Source organism: Sebastes fasciatus, chromosome 3, assembly GCF_043250625.1.
Source record: "Sebastes fasciatus isolate fSebFas1 chromosome 3, fSebFas1.pri, whole genome shotgun sequence".
NCBI classification, from domain to species: Eukaryota; Metazoa; Chordata; class Actinopteri; order Perciformes; family Sebastidae; genus Sebastes; species Sebastes fasciatus.
The window spans coordinates 29,793,015-29,810,367 of record NC_133797.1 but is presented as its reverse complement, the minus strand read 5'-3'; the positions used below and the strand labels follow the sequence as shown (position 1 = coordinate 29,810,367).

At 41.5% G+C, this 17,353-nt stretch overlaps 2 protein-coding genes across 7 annotated transcripts in view; one reads left to right on the top strand and one right to left on the bottom strand.

Annotated features, from left to right (window-relative positions):
- The first annotated feature begins 408 nt into the window (after window positions 1-408).
- On the top strand, window positions 409-6,418 carry LOC141764689 (intelectin-like). Its single transcript, XM_074630106.1, has 7 exons — window positions 409-516; window positions 613-771; window positions 989-1,236; window positions 2,406-2,564; window positions 5,270-5,387; window positions 5,827-5,933; window positions 6,016-6,418. Exons 1-7 carry the CDS (start codon window positions 417-419, stop codon window positions 6,157-6,159), a joined length of 1,035 nt encoding a protein of 344 aa, XP_074486207.1. The 5' UTR covers window positions 409-416; the 3' UTR covers window positions 6,160-6,418.
- A 3,063-nt stretch (window positions 6,419-9,481) lies between these two features.
- Window positions 9,482-17,353, bottom strand: part of slit2 (slit homolog 2 (Drosophila)) — a 112,363-nt gene continuing 104,491 nt past the window's right edge. For 5 of the 6 annotated variants that reach the window (XM_074630100.1, XM_074630102.1, XM_074630101.1 and 2 more), the window contains 6 exons: window positions 16,181-16,421; window positions 14,637-14,767; window positions 14,400-14,554; window positions 12,379-12,733; window positions 12,011-12,225; window positions 9,482-9,984 (listed from right to left, as the gene is read on the bottom strand). In XM_074630100.1, coding sequence (XP_074486201.1) covers window positions 9,728-9,984; window positions 12,011-12,225; window positions 12,379-12,733; window positions 14,400-14,554; window positions 14,637-14,767; window positions 16,181-16,421 — 1,354 coding nt within the window. In that variant the 3' untranslated portion in view covers window positions 9,482-9,727. Of the gene's footprint in view, window positions 9,985-11,748; window positions 11,793-12,010; window positions 12,226-12,378; window positions 12,734-14,399; window positions 14,555-14,636; window positions 14,768-16,180; window positions 16,422-17,353 lie in introns of all 6 variants that reach the window. The other variant, XM_074630105.1, reaches the window with a different exon arrangement.

Here is a 17,353-nt window from a genome sequence, read left to right as displayed (position 1 = left end):
TATATTTTAGTACATTTTCATTGAATAGTTTCCTTGTCAGAGTGGTGTTTCGGTAAGTAATGCAATACATATTGATGAAATATTAACCAATTTGCACTTTGAGCTTTGATAAGCCAACGTAGACTCATGAACAAGGACATATATAGTTGTGAAGATCAAGAATGAACCATAACACATCTCACAGCGATCAACGCAGGTAGGAAATAGAGGTTTTGGGCACACCGGGGACAGCTTTACGACAACTTAGTAATGTAGTGCTGTTCAGTCTTAATGTACTGATAAAGCTTTGTGGATGAATGTTACTTAAGATTTTTGAATTATGGGAGAAAAAAGGATTTGTTCTGAAACCTGTCAGACTTTCATTTATCTGTTGATTAAAAGATGTTTTTAGTCTTAATGGTCTAATAGCTACAATTATGCTTTTCACAGACATGTTACACCACATGCTTTCGCTTTTGGTGGTTCTGCTGTTAGTGGAAGATGCTTCATTTACAGCGGCTGCTTTAAATGAAATAGGTAAAAAACAACACGCAATATCCCACATATGATCATGTGTAGGCTACAGCACTGTTATCCAACTTTCTTATTCTATATAATGTGGATTTATTTCAGTAAATGAGGAGCTCAACCACATAGACGCCATCAAGGATGCTGAGATGACTGAGAACCTCACCAGGACAAACTTTGAACTTTTGGACAAACTGAGCAACAGGTCCAGATATGTTGCAAGGAGCTGCAAAGAGATCAGAGACAGATATAATGAACATGAAGGTAAGTAGCCTGTAGGAGATGTCTCTCTAAGCAATGCTTGGACATTAAACAAATATAGTCTTTAATGCATTGGAAGTGTAAAAGTCTTTGATAAATTCAATGTGTTGCTGTCCCCTCAAACACTTTTGTACAGATTTGGTATACATCTCAACAGCCGATAACCAATAAATCACAACAAATGTTTTTAACTCATTAACACTAAGTATAATGTTTCCAGATGGGTTGTACTTCCTGACCACTGCTAATGGCATGGTCTATCAGACTTTCTGTGACATGACCACTGCGGGAGGCGGCTGGACGCTGGTGGCGAGCGTCCACGAGAACAGTATTTATGGAAGGTGCACAGTGGGCGACCGCTGGTCGAGCCAACAGGGCAACAATGCTGAGGTGCCAGATGGAGACGGGAACTGGGCCAACAGGAACACCTTTGGAGTAGCAGAGAGCGCCACTTCGGATGATTTTAAGGTACATATACAACTTGAAAGTGGTGGAAAGTAACTCATTTACTGTATCTATGTAAAATTTTGAGGTACTTTGCTTGTATATTTGCATTTTTTCTACTTTCCAGAGGGAAATATTGCACTTTTTACTCCTCTACATTCACACACTACAAATGAAGTTGAAAAAAAGGTGTAAATCTGTACACACCCACACAGTCGTGAGAAGAAGTCTAATGAGGAAACATAAGTGAAAACTGTGTGGCACATAGAAATAGAATTAGAGTAAAATGGATATTTCCATTCAAATCAACATAGCAGGATGGTCAGAGTTGCGGCCGTTTTTATGTGTACCGGTGCCATTGCAAAGACCCGTGACAGCGGGCTAATTCATTTTATTTCTAGGGTCAATGTACAGTGCTGAGAGCCAAATGGCAAACAGTTTGATGTTAGTTCTACTCCCATTCTATTTCTATGGCTGGGCCTTTAAGCTCTGCACCAACACACACAGGTGTTTTCAATGATTTTGTCTGATCTGACCTCCGGTCAGGACTGTACAGGTGTGTCAGACTGTGCTTAGTTGACTTCTCCTTCACTGTCCTACAGTGCAGTGTTGAGCGGGACAACAGGCCCTTTTCACACAGCCATTTTGACATGTCATAGCAGGTAAACACAGGTGTAATTGATAAAAATGAATGATGGTCCCATTTTATTAATGTGTTACAGTTATTCCAGTGAGCCAGCATGCACAATATGAGCGTAAATGGAACATAACATAATTAATATAATTAATTATACTTGTCTTTACCCTGCAATGACATGTCAAAATAGCACTTTTATAATTCAGAGCATCATTTCACCGACACCAATAGATCTTTTTCCCAGCAGACATTTTGGCTTGTCATAACAGGAAAAGCACAATTATAATTGATACCATTAAAAACAACATTTCAGTGAGCTGGTTCCAGGTTCTTGGTAATGTGCATGCTGGCTTTCTGTCATGGCTACTGGAACACCTGTACTGGTCAACATACGTTACATTCATCTTTTTATTTATCAATAAAAATTAAAGGCCAGAGAAGAAACAAAATGAGCAAAATGAACAATTCCACCGAATGTTTGACTGATGAAAAATAAGTCAAATGTGATCTAAATCACAATTAGAATCGTGACATCTGTGTGTGTACACTTTCACAGAACCCAGGTTACTATGATATAGTAGCAAAAGACATGTCTGTGTGGCACGTTCCCAACAACTTCCCTTTGGAGCACTGGAACCTGGCCGCCATCCTCCGCTACCACACCACCAACCGCTTCCTCCAGCTGTACGGAGGAAACCTCTTTGAGCTCTTCACGGTAACTTAGTAACATGTAGTTATGTTAAATTACAGTGTTGGGAGGTAACTAAGTACATTTACTCAAGTATTGTACAATTTTGAGATATTTATTTTTCTATTTTTTGCTACTTTGTACTTTTACTTCACTACTGTTCTGAGGGAAATGTACTTTTTACTGCACTACATGTATTTGACAGCTGTAGTTACTTTGCAGATTCAGGTTAGATATACAAAATATAATTAACATATGAATTATGATAGCCTATATTATTATAGATTAAGGGCGGTATATAAATGTGTTACCTCCCCCTTTACCAGCTGTAACATGGACATGATCCTTAAGTGGTGGACACACTGCCTGCATGAGGCTCGCGTGAGTCTTGCGTGGCGTGGTGTTTTTTAGTTCGGCGTCCATGTTAACAGGTTAGAGTGGACACACTGCCTGCATGAGACGCGCGTCTATTTTATAGAATAGAAGGCTCGCCTATTTTACACGCGAGCCCCTCGCGTCTCAAGTCGTGGGCACACTGCCCGCATGAGGCTCACGTGACGGCAGCGTCGGTGGTGGCTGCGTGATGCACGCCTAGGGTGTTCACACTAGACGTGAGTTAGCTGCCTGTCGGGAGCGTGTCTGCTACCTGTCAGCTGTGTTTCTGCTGCTGCTGACAGCCCTTTCTTTCTACATAGAGTTTGCCTTTTAATGGCCATTTAACTTCATGATAAATATAATTTATATTTATTTTAGACAGAGAAAGGTTCAGAAACGTGTGGTAATTAGTAAATAATAGTAATAATCCACAATTAAAACTCCGTACTGTATTAATTTATGATGCTTTCCAAGTCACCGCTTGTTCCACATCACTGTCTGGCACATATTTCAGAATAAAAGCCTTGTGTTAACAAATGAAGGGATTCTGTCTATAGAAAAAAAAACGCCTGAGTGCTTTTATTTTGAAATGAAAGCAGGAAGTGTTGATTTAAACCCCAAACTTTATCAATTCTTTGAGCTCTCAAAGTGACTGCTTGTTCCACAGCACTGACTGCTCATATTTCAGAATAAAAGCCTTGTGTTAACAAATGAAGGGATTCTGTCTATAGAAAAAACGCCTGAGTGCTTTTATTTTGAAATGAAAGCAGGAAGTGTTGATTTAAAAACAAGTTTACTTAACTTTACTTTTTTTCATCTCCGTAACATATTCTACAGATAAACCTCGAAACTGTAGTAAAGTCTTGCTGGTATGATGTTCATATACAGTCAATAGATCACCTTCACTGTCTGTGACATATTCTACAGATATCCAGACATGTAAACTGCAGTAAAGTCTTGCTGGTATGATGTTCATATACAGTCAATAGATCACCTTCACTGTCTGTGACATATTCTACAGATATCCAGACATGTAAACTGCAGTAAAGTCTTGCTGGTATGATGTTAATATACAGTCACTAGATCCCTTTCACTGTCTGTGACATGTGACACTGTCTTCTATTCTATAAAATAGACGCGCGTCTCATGCGGGCAGTGTGTCCACTCTAACCTGTTAACATGGATGCCGAAATAAAAAACAACACGCCACGCGAGACTCACGCGAGCCTCATGCGGGCAGTGTGTCCACCACTTTATAGAATAGAAGGCTCGCCTATTTTACACGCGAGCCCCTCGCGTCTCAGCTGCGTGTCCCAGCAGCAACAGACAGTGAAGGTGATCTATTGACAGTATATGGACATCATATCAGCTACATAATAGTTTACATGTCTAGACATCTCTAGAATATGTCACAGACAGTGAAAGGGATCTAGTGACTGTATATTAAAAAAAAAGTAGAGTTAAGTAATCTTGTTTTTAAATCAACACTTCCTGCTTTCATTTCAAAATAAAAGCCCTCAGGCGTTTTTTCTATAGACAGAATCCCTTCATTTGTTAACACAAGGATTTTATTCTGAAATATGAGCAGTCAGTGCTGTGGAACAAGCAGTCACTTTGAGAGCTCAAAGAATTGATAAAGTTTGGGGTTTAAATCAACACTTCCTGCTTTCATTTCAAAATAAAAGCACTCAGGCGTTTTTTTTCTATAGACAGAATCCCTTCATTTGTTAACACAAGGATTTTATTCTGAAATATGAGCAGTCAGTGATGTGGAACAAGCGGTGACTTGGAAAGCATCATAAATTAATACAGTACGGAGTTTTAATTGTGGATTATTACTATTATTTACTAATTACCACACGTTTCTGAACCTTTCTCTGTCTAAAATAAATATAAATTATATTTATCATGAAGTTAAATGGCCATTAAAAGGCAAACTCTATGTAGAAAGAAAGGGCTGTCAGCAGCAGCAGAAACACAGCTGACAGGTAGCAGACACGCTCCCGACAGGCAGCTAACTCGCGTCTAGTGTGAACACCCTAGGCGTGCGTCACGCAGCCACCACGCGACGCTGCCGTCACGCGAGCCTCATGCGGGCAGTGTGCCCATGGCTTACACATAAATACATCAATCATTATAATCCAATTATATAATATTTATTATTCTGGAATGGGCCATTCGCCATAATGAGTATACTTTTACTTTTGGTACTTTAAGTATATTTTGATTTTAAATACTTTAAGTACAATTTTGAATGCAGGACTGACATATTGCTACTTTTACTTAGATAAAATATCTGATTACCTATATACTGTATATATATATATATATATATATATATTGTCACATTGTTCCAGGAATTTCCAGTGAGATACAACGTTGGCTCGAGCAGCAACAGAGGGCCAGCTATTCCCATCGTGTACGACCATGGAGACATAGAGTCCACAAAAATGTTATATGGACCCAATCCAAGAGGTAAACAACTCAATAATAATATAGAGCCTTTTCACCAATATGTAGGCTATAGATAACTAGAAATAATAAGAAAATAACTAATGAAATAAAATTCTTGTATTTTTTTATATATTTATTGTTATTGTTGTTATTATATATATTTTGTTCTAAATGTTTGTCATTCACTATTATGTAATCATATTATTTCTGTATATTAATCTTGCGTTCTCTAAAACATTGTGAAATTTTAACACTATGTAGGTGGAGGCTTCAAATAAGCCCAGTGTTTTTTTTTGCCTCTTCCTGCACTTTATATTATTTATTTATTTTTGTTATGTTTCTGTAGTCTTAATTTGAACAAAAAATAAAAAAATAAAAAAATAAAAAATAAAAATAGTTCATCCGGCTATAATTAAGGTAGCCTTTGAAAAACTCATGTGTTTTTCTGTTTCTATGAAAGGGGAGTTTGAACCAGGTTTCATCACATTCAGAGCAATAAACAATGGACGTTCTACCATGGCGATCTGCTCCGGGGTCAAGCCCATCCGCGGATACAACACTGAACACGTGAGTCAGACACTTCAGCTGTCAGTCAACACAGAAACTGATACACAGTGTAATAATCCTGCTGTTTTTTGTGTGTCTCCAGTACTGTATAGGAGGAGGTGGATATTTCCACCCTGACCAGTGTGGGGACTTCCCATCATTTGACTGGGACAGACTGGGAAGGGAGCAAGGCTGGAGCGCTTCCAAAGAGATGACTGAGGCTGCTGTTTTACTGTTTTACCGCTGAGAGGATTACTTGCACATGTAGCTTATGACTATGGCATGTTGTAGTCAAATAGATTTCAGTTCAGGTGAAGTCAGGTTTATTTGTGTAGCACTTTATCACAGCATCAGTCTTTATATTAAAGAGAATGAGCCCTGTTCCTCTGCTTGTGTCCGTAAAGAACAGACCTAATATTACGTTAAACACTCATTTGTAATTAAACCACATACCAGCAGATGGCGGTATTGAACTGCATATTAAAATAAACCATTAACATTGTGCATTTTTTGAGTATTTATTGGGCATTTTTATGCCTTTATTACAGACAGGTGAGAGGTGACAGGAAATGAGAAAGATGCAACAAATGTCTTCAGCCGGCAGGGTGGGCATCTTAACCTCTGACCTTTAACCTCTAACCTCAGGACTATTCAATTACTTTTTTTGCCTTGTATCAAATATCAACTAGTCTCATCCAAGTTTGACATGATGAAGTTTCCACCCAGACCACTGACCATGACATTGTATTTATCATTTTAATTCAGTGAAAATCTCTCTATACTTAATTATTACACGGCTGTGTTGAATTCTCGATTCTGATTGGTCAATCTACGGTCTGTTATGTCTTTATAGCAGACCGTTGCTATGGCCACAGTTCTGACGTCGGACTCTGGCGGACCGTTATTGTGTCAAATTATTGATTTCTTTGGAAAGTAGCCGTGTAATAAGCGGGATAATGTACAGCTAGCGGGTCATTGTTGTGAAATAAACCCCTTCAGGGCGATGAGAGACCCCTCCGCCCTGTTGGGGTTTATTTCACAACAATGACCCGCTAGCTGTACACTATCCCTTACATATTAACCAACTACTTAAAAATATTTAAAGTGCTTCTAAATATGGCTTTAATCTCTTGTTATGGTCTAAATACAGTTCTAGAGGCAGCACATTTGTTTTTTGTGTTTGCACAAAATATCACTTGTTACCTGTAATACAAAACCCATTAATGGATATGGCATTTTTTCTATCTATGTATATTCTTTTTGTCAACAAATCCCATGAAAAGAAGAAAAACAACAACGCGTTAGTCTGTCTCTCAATACTGAAGATATAAATCTCAAAAAAATGGTCACAAATATAGTTTTATTCATACATAAGGACAAAATAATTAACAAAATACTGTAAAATAAAACAGCTGGGCCCCAGTTTTTAGGATATGTAACTAAAACAAGTCCAAATAGTGCATTTCTTGAAGAACTATTTACAGCTGCGGATTAATACACATTTGGTATGCTAGCGAGTATTTACACCAGCAGGACGGTGTTTGTGGGATTAACTCAAATACACTACAGCGCCCATGTTCATGATAAGGAAGGAACATGTCACCAGTGCAACAGTGGGCCTTATTGATGTGTGGAGGTCTGGGACACAGAGGAATAAACTACTGTATATCAGGCTACACAGACAACAGTTAGTGGGGGAAAAGATCATTGTTGTTTTTGTTCATTTCATGGGTTTTGTTGGCAATAAGAAACATAGTTGGACTAAACTGGTCTAAGGGAGTGTGGACGAGCAGATCAGATCCGGATTATAAATGTGACAGAAGAAGGTTAAAGGGATAGTTTTGGTGTTTAGAAGTGGGGTTGTATGAGGTACTTATTACCTCCAGTAGATGGCTGACTGCCATCTACTGGAGGTAATACACTGACTAGTGATAAGTATCTCATACAACCCCACTTCCAAACATGCAAACTATCCCTTTAAATGTTTAACAAGAGACCGAGAGGGGATGTAAAGAGGGGAAGGTAAGGATGAAGGCATATCGCACAGTCCCTGCTGTATTCTCCATTTTATGCAACGTATCTTTAAAGAATAATGGAAGATTACTGTCCACATTAAAATCTTTAAAAATCATTGTCTTCATTATGTCGAGGGAAACATTTCTGACTTGCAAAAAAAAGCAAAAGGTGAGAAATGTGAGGTAAATATTGTGTTTAATAAACAAACATCAGTCAGGGAACTGACATTAGTCTGGGGATGGAGAAGAGGGGAATATAAAGCACAACGCACATGTGTAGAGGTGGGTGGGTGGGGGGAGGGGGGACGTATTTATCTGTTACACAAGGTGCCCCCGTACAGTAGGAGCAGGAAGTTCTATATAACATACAGATCAGGATCCAAGTCTACGGTACAAAAACTTAGCAGCAACATGTTAACATCGGAGACCAAGGGGCTAACAAAGTAGTTTCATTTAGAAAAAGTCACAGTATTCTTTAAGCATAAATTTGTTAAAAAGGTAAAAACAGTTCTAAGCATCCTCTAGGGTCAATGCTACTCACAAGATCTGTGTGTGAAATACATAGGTAGGGAAATTATCTATACATTTATACTCTAATATAAAGACCTTCTGGTAATGGCACAGTACAAACTCTCAGGAAACGCGACAAAAATATACAATGTCTTCACGTCACATTTGCAGATTAAAATGTAACTAAGGTCTCTGGCAAGCACAATAGTTTCAGTGATCAAAAAAACAACTTCTCTTCAACCAAAATAAAGGACACCATTTTTGTTAGTTCAGCTATCTTGACAGATTATGTCTTTTTAATACAAAAATAAGGACAAATATAAATTAATATATATTAAAAGAATCAGATTGATACATAGGGGATCTACTGAATAAGTACAGGTATTTATGATACAATAAATACTTGTCATTCATGACTGGGGGGTAGATAAACAGAGAGTACTGTATTTAACCTGGCAGGTATTATGTTGAACTCTTCTACAGGTGAGAGCATTTGTATGTGTGTGTGTGTGTGTGTGTGTGTGTGTGTGTGTGTGTGTGTGTGTGTGTTGTTCAGTAGCTGTAAAAAATACCACAAGTTTGAGCACAGCTGTGTGTCGGATCGTGCACACAGTCTCAGAGGGTTCAGGAGGTCTGTTGAGGGAGACGTCAGACTACAGTGGTGGTTTCTTGTGTTGTAGGGGGTTATCACTGCCCACCGTCTCCCCGTGCACCTTAACGCAGCTCCTCCTAGTGGTGAGTCTGTGATACTACCAGTTAAGGTTACTCCTAAAACACACAACTCACAGACAGGAAGCAGGGAGTCTACAGGAAGCGGTCAGCCGTCAGTGACCGGTCAGTCCTCCGGGGAAGAGACAGTGTGGCACACCATTGGAGTCATCATGACCAACAAAAAGATGGAAGGAAAAAGTCAACTCTTGTGTTTTTTTTTTTTTTGTCTTTTTCTCCACTTCATAATAAAAAATAAGTCTGTTTTTGTACTTTACAATACAATTCAACATCCCCACCGAGGAAGCATCAATCATCAGTCCAGCACTGACAAAGAAAAGAAACTCTTTTTTAAGTTGTTTCTCTTTTTTTTTTTTTGCCTTTTCTTTTTTTTTTTTTAAGGGTTTTTAAAAAAACAGTGATGGTGGGGGGGAAGGGACTGTGGAGGGTTTTCTCAGGAGGAATCAGGACCTTGGACAAGGGGGATCAAGTAAGGCGGGCAAGAACATAAAACATATCTGGAGGAGAGGAAATCTGCCAAGGGTGTTGTCTCTTTTTTTTTTTTTTTTCTCTTCTCTTTTTTTATGAGGAACACTTTGTACAGCCACACTTGACCACTTTCTCCACTTCCTGGACAAAAGAAGAGCCGTCAGTGCACTGGAAGGTGTATTTCCTGCGTTTGCTGCGGAGGGGGGTGCAGCAGGTGCTTTGTCCGTCTGCTCCCCCCGGGCAGCTGCCCCGACACTCTAGGCGGGAGACCTTCTCCTGGGTTTGGCACGCCGCGTAGCCTTGCTGTCTCTGGTAGACATCTCGGATCCGTTCCCCTCGGCAGGCCACCTCTGCAGGCATGAGGAGGGAACAGGAAGGTTACAAGTTATCCACGCTTTTAACCGCTTTGAAGCGACAACGTCACAATGACAATAGTGATCTTAAGCCGCCCACACATGATCAGAATCGCTCTGCGCTGGCTGTGCCATTCTTTTCCTATGGGGAGAGTGGTGCCAGACTCATGGATGTATAAAGAGAACTGGATACAGCGTTGGAGAAGGGGCCCCGTTCATTCCTATGAAAGTTGCTCAGTGGCGCATGAAGCCAAAACGGCTCGACTTCCGACTGGAAAATTACCCGGATCTTCCGGCGGTCTTCCGCAACCATTGGCCCATAGAGGCGCAGTAGCGTATGCTCGATCACATGGCTCGGTCACTGGGTCACAATGTCATGCTGTCGTCACGGCTTGCCAACTCCGCTTCCCAGCCCTTGCTCCAGCCTCAGTCTGGGTCTCATTCACATGAACGGAGGAAGGGAAATAACTCTGGATTCGGCTATTAGTGCATTTTACAACTTTTAGGACCTCATGATCTAAATAAGGGCTATTCAAGTGTTCGTACTGGCAGGTTGATTCACCTCAAAAAAAAATTCCGACAGACGTCTCTTTCCCAATGTAAGTCTAAGGGAAAAAGTATTATTGGGCCTAATGGCATCACGTGACGGACACGGAAGTTGTAGTACCGCCGTTTGGCCACTACGAAAATAGGGATCAACGACCGGCGCTCTTCCCGGGGGTTTGGCCAGACTAGGCGGAAGCGCTACCCTTGGCGTGGCACACTGCTCAAAATTGCCACCAAGTGCTGCGCTCAAAGTTCAAATTACATCAACTTTGACCTTGGTTGCCGCTAACCTTTCAAAGAGCAACCAATGAGATAACAGCTGCAACGGTTGTTGCCTAGAAACAGTGAAGGGTGTTCTTTACGCACTTTTTGATGGCATATTATACCTGCGCTGAGCTTTGCCTTTGTAAAGGGCTCTGTGCCCAAGCTCGCGGTGAGCAAAGAGCAAATTTGTTATCATGTGAAGGCAGCTTTAATGTAAACAACTAAACAGTAACTCAACATGTCAGTTAAATGTAGAGAGGACAAGAAGAGGACATTAAAATCAGACAAAGTGCCGCCATGAAGGATGACACACTGAAAAAATCCCTTGCTATAAGGAAGCAAAATACTGTGAAATGTTGAGAAATTTGGCTAGTATAAAAAAACAAATCTGCCAATGGAGTACGACATGAGAGTTGTGAAACTAGCAAACCAATCAAGCCACTACAAAACACTGACCTAAACCTTGTCAAAAATAAAAATACAAACTATGACACTTCTGACATTCACAATCATTTTTTTTACCTAAATAATTTGTCTTTTAACTCAGCAAAATGCAGGAGTTACTATGGATGTTTCTGCTTCTTTATGTACTATCGATATACGGATATAACCATGTAGTCCTGATTTCAGACAAGTTTCTTGACAACTCTAGTTAAAAATAGATCGTATACCTTAGAAGAGACCAGTTATCTTTAAAAGAGTATAATACTCTACAAGATTGTCTATCTTGGATGATAAAAAAAATAATCATTCTAAAATAAGATACTATGTCTACCTTTGAGTTGTCATATTGCTGTGCGTAATTTAAAAGATGAAAAATAAAAAGCAAGGAAAACAAGGTGAAGCAGGGGCAGTGGGTGGACGTATTTTGGGTTATATTGGAGAGGAACCAAGAAACGAAATGAGAAAAAAGAGGGCGACAGACAGCGGGATGTGACCAGGCAGTCTCACCTGAGTTATCCCCCGCGAGGGATTAAGAGAAGGCTCAGGAGATGCTGAGTTGAAAAAGCAACGGGTTAAAAGCGTTAACGCAGAGACATTAAACACTGTTAGACACACAAAGTAACAGACAGCAAAGCAGAAGTTTAGAAGAGGTGCTGTTAAGAGGATTAAAGAAATTCAAAAGCGTGTACAGCAACAGATATTATTTCTTAGGAGAATGTGAGTCAGTTTACTGTAAACGCATACGCATGTATCCCCTCTTTTTACTCACCTCTGTCACACGCCTCCCCTGTATATCCACTGTTACACTCGCAGTAGGCCTTGCCCAGGCCCGACACTCTACATTTGCCATGTTTACAGCGAGACAGACTGCAGGGGTTAGCTGCGTCCTGGTCCTGCTCATCACAGAGTACGCCAGCGAAACCAGGCTGGCAGCGACAGGAGTAGGAGTAGGAGTTGATTGGAAGGCAGGTACCATGGATACACCTGAGGATGGAGGAGGGAGAGACAGGAAAGATAAAAGATGTGGACAGATCTCCCGGCTAAATCCCTCTTCGGTTCCTGGACAAAAAACTTGTGGTGTTTAAACTCATACAAGTACTATAATCACCCAGTCACCAACACATAGACAACACTCACTTGTTGCCATCACAGGGGTTGTTGACTTGCTGGTCACACACTGTTCCCGTCCAGCCCGGGTGGCAGGTGCAAGTGAAGCCACGATGTCCCGTTGGGTGGCAGTCACCCTGGACGCAGGCCCCTCTCTGGCAGGGCTGGCAGCCCGGCTCCACCCCGTGGCCCAGCCACTGTCTGGTGGTACTCTGTGCGGTCCCGGAGCCTGGGGCCCCCGTCCCCAGCCCGGCCCCCAGGTCTTGGAGCTTCCCGTTGATGTACAGGTTACGGAGGCAGCCGTGGAAGCTGGTGCCGTTGCGTCCGCCCGAGCTATGCTGCAGAGACGAGAGACCCCCGGAGGCTGAGGCACGTTCTGGCATTCCTGGAGGAAGAAGGGATGAGAGATTAGAGCATCAAATTACACAAGGTACATATCATATATCATATATATATATACAGTATAAGTATATACCAGAAGTGCACAAAGTCAATCAGATGAAATTTTCTTTATATAGTGGCTTTTGTGCAAGATTGCAATGTGCGTTTCACACATAAGGGCCTGTGTCCACCAAAGCGTTTTTCCCGGCTGAAAACGCCAGGCGCTCTTCTGAAAACGGGAGCGCTTGAGAGCACTTTGGAGGTGCAGCGTTTTTCCAGCTGAGGCGCTTTAAGTGCGTCTGGTTGCTATGATACAGAATATCCAAAGAAGTATACATGTCGGCACAAGGTAGAGTGCTTGCTCTGGATGAAGGGAAGGCTGAAGTACGTAGGGAGAGAGGACAAATCGGCCGGTCTATGTGGGTTCATGAGATTTTATGGGCATGGAAACAACTTTATTATCCCTCATGGGGAAATTGGTTTGGTCCAGTGCTCCACACATGAGGAGAACATAAAGTCCACCTTTAAAAACAATAAAAACAACAGCATTGCATACACAATAACACCACAACATACTAATAATAATAAATACATTTGATCATGTCTGTGTGGTAGACTATTTGCGCCCCTGTGATTGGGCAGCTGGGTCAAAAGTGACAGTGACGAGTGCAGTGTTTTAACCAAAGTTGAAGATTTTTCAACTGTCCCAACCTGAAGAAATATGCCAAACGTGCAGCAGTTTGCGCAGAATAGATGTCCGGCACCTTATCACGCTGCTGGTGTTTTTAGCATAATGTAAATACGCAGCGCTCAATTGCAAAGCATTAAAAAAATACACTGGACTCAGGAAAAAAAGCTTTAGTGGCCACTAAAACGATAAAGACAACAGATTATATAGTAAAATTAGTGTTAATAGTTATTTGAATACCAGGCTAAAATGTGTCAGGTTTTAGTTTGAAAATGAAAAGCGTTGGGATGCCTCTTTCCTCTGGCAGGCCGGTCTAATCTGCAGTTTATCTTTTTCTTTCTGTATTTTGGCAAAACTCCTAAAACGAATCAAGGTTTCTTTTAGTGATATTTTCTGTGGGCTTCAAATTTCAAATCAGGATAAAAATGCACATCAAGGCTACTTGTGGTTTGATGTTTTATGCCAGGGATTTTAAGTTAGTCTATGTTGGCCTTTGCTCCAATAGAAAAACATCCTTTTTTGTTATTTTTGGCTATCAGCAGGATATTGTGTGACGATCAATACACAGAACCAGTAAATATTCAAAATACAGCACACATTTGAAGAGATCAATTAAAAATCTGCCTTATGTCCTGTTATTACGATATATTTATCATACATGACCAACAATGTGAATGTAAAGGGCTTTATTTGACAATAATATATTACAAATATTCCTGTTTCTTTATAATTGTCTTCGCAAATAAACCAGATTTTCCTGAATAATACATAAATCTATGCAGTTATCCTCTTTGACCTGCAGTGGTATCGATTATGTATTTGGCTTCAGTCATTCAGACACACACGCACGCACGCACGCACACACACACACACACACACACACACACACACACACACACACACACACACACACACACACACACACACACACACACACACACACACACACACACACACACACACACTGTACTCGGGTCCTTACCTCCTAGGTAAAGCGGAGAGTCTATGTTCAGTGTGGACTGTTTGCTGATGGAGTTGATGGATTTTGGCAGCCCGCCGTCGATGGACAGAGACAAAGTCTGGTCTGATGCTACCAACTCCACAGCGTGGAAGCTGCCATCATTCACTGTCTCCACACTGAGGGAGAGAGAGATTCGGTCTAAACGTTTCTATCATCAATCATGTGAAGTTGGACATTTCTGCTTGTATGTGCATGTACCTGTATATAGCAGAAGGAGGGTATGATCCGGTGTCGTAGCTGACCCTCAGGCGTCCCCTGTACAGCTCCATGGCAATGTGATCATTGTCCCCTTTATACAACAACACGCCACTGTCCTCATCTGTAGCAATCTGAAAACACAGCGGGATGTTTGTGTAAATGACCTTAAATAAATGAAAGTACAAATACAACAATGTAAAACTACTCCTGTTACAAGTAAATGTCCCGCATTCAAATTCAGCAGCAAAATGTACAGGTACTCTACAGTACTGCACACTTAAACGTGTCTTTTGAGCTGTGAACTAAATTATATGACATAGCATTTTGTGGGTTGAAAATGACTCAACACGCCATCTACTGTTTTAAATTAGCCCTGAACCTTGCATGGCCAATGCTGAGGAGAGTCGACCAGTTGGGACCAGTGGGTAACCTCCGGGCCTGAGAAGTGAGGTCAATACAGAAGTGCCTTAAACTTGCATTCTTTCTAATAGCCAGCAGGGGGCGACTCCTCTGGTTGCAAAAAGAAGTCTGATTGTATAGAAGTCTAAGAGAAAATGAGCCTACTTCTCACTTGATTTATTACCTCAGTAAACATTGTAAACATTAGTTTATGGTCTCAATCACTAGTTTCAAGTCTTCTTCAATACAGCATGATGTTCATTTAGTAAATTATGGTCCCATTTAGAGTCAAATAGACCATAAAGCAGGGTGTGCTTTAGGGGGCGTGGCTTCCTTGTGATTGACAGGTCGTTACCACGGCGTTATCCGGTCTGGGAGTTGTCAGTGTTTTCGTCTTACAACTTTAACCCTTTCACAGTGTGTTTTCAGTTAATGAAAGTTAATTATAACCTTTTTGGTCGCCTAAAAATGTCTTATTCAGCTTTCAGTTGTACTTAGCTCCACCCTCTTGTGGCACTTTTGGTTGCAAAAACGTCCAAAAACCACAAACCAATGGGTGACGTCATGGTGACTACGTCCACTTCTTATATGCAGTCTATGGTTAGGACTTATCTATGTCATGAAATTTATATAAAACAATAATGTTGACATCCTCTAATGTGGAGGATGTTACGCCCCCCCCCTCTCTCAGTCCATTGACAACTTCTTTTCTTGCATTTTTCAATATTATGAAGGTTTTTTGGCCACTAGGGGGCAGCAGAAACAAGCTGTTTCAAACATTGACATGTCATTAACTATTAAGTTGATATGTTCAACTCAAGTCCAATACTCTCTTTTGGTCCTTTCTAGCTCCAGTTTGTGCTTATTAGTATTCATTTGGATCTCTGTATGATGTATGCTAATACATAAAGAGGCACAAACTGGGGCTAGCACTCTACCAACTCCTGAGGGAAATGTAGCTGACAAATACTCCACTATGTTACTTTGTCTTTCTGTCGTTGGGTGCAGAGCAGGTAGAGTACAATGTTTTTTTTTTAGCTTTTATCGCTGAAAACAGCTGCCTCCTGCGTCGGAAAACGCCGCTACGAGAGCGTTGACAGTGAACCAAAACCTCTAAATTATGAGACTCGGTATGAAGCGCACACCTGTAGGCTGATGTTGGTCTCCGGCGAGAGGAGGCTGGAGGGAAGTTGCAAGTAGGACTCGCGGTTGACAAAGTTGACACTGACAAGCGTCTCACAGCGTTCGCCCTCGTAGCCGTGGAGACACTGGCAGCGGGGGTCTGCTCCCATGACGACGCATTGCGCCCCGTTGAGGCACTCGTGGTTGTCACATTGGCTGGTGCGTGGAAGGACCATCGGTGGAGAGAACTCGCAGAATAACCCACTGCAACACACACACAGACACACACATTGAATACAAGTATCTAAAACTCTAAACTCTAAAGCTCTTTAATCATTATATACAAGTATGATGGTGATACATTAAAGGGACTGTTTGTATCCTTTTACAGGTATAAATCTACCGGGTCGGGATCCCATGCACGCTCGAATATGCGCGCTCGCGTGTGGCTACGCTGTTCAGACCGCTCCTCTGCTTGTCTTCTGCCTCGTTCTCGCTCCACCTCACTTTCATGCGCGCACACTACACACTGCAGAAGAGTTAGTAGCTCTGAGATTATCTAGTGAATGTACAGTGGACGTTTGTGCAGAAATAAATGCTGCAGCTCCTCCAGACCAACAGAGGTTTTCCGTGTCTTGTGAAGTGACGGGGCTCCGCAGCGAGAAACGTTGTCGTCTCCGACCGGGTGCCGGTGTCTCCCTCCAGCTGCGGTCGCAAGGCGATAACGTTTCTCTTCCTGCTTCAGCCCCGGCACCGACCCGCTTTTCCTGCCTCAGCGGAGGCCCGGAGGCTGAAGCAGCGGGGCTGAGGCAGGAAAAGCGGGTCAGTGCCGGGGCTGAAGCAGGAAAAGCCAACACTAGGATCAGCATCGATTCATGGAGAGACCTTCGTCTGGTCAGCTAACATTACTGCCAAGCAGCTGAAATATAGAGTGGTATTGTGATTTTAGCTGACGTGTGTCGCCTCACTGTTTTGAGCGATGCTCGTTCAGGTATATTTAGAGCGAGCAAGCGCGAGCCCGACGCTGACTTTTGTTGACTTAACGGCCACAGGTGTCGCTGCTAACAAGCATTTCTGAAAGTTACAAATAGTCCCTTTAGGTATGAGTTAATTTTTTTTTTTTTAACAACTCTCAATTCCATAATTACCCAACCAGACAGGCTGACAATCTTCATCTACCTTTGTATAAAACATCC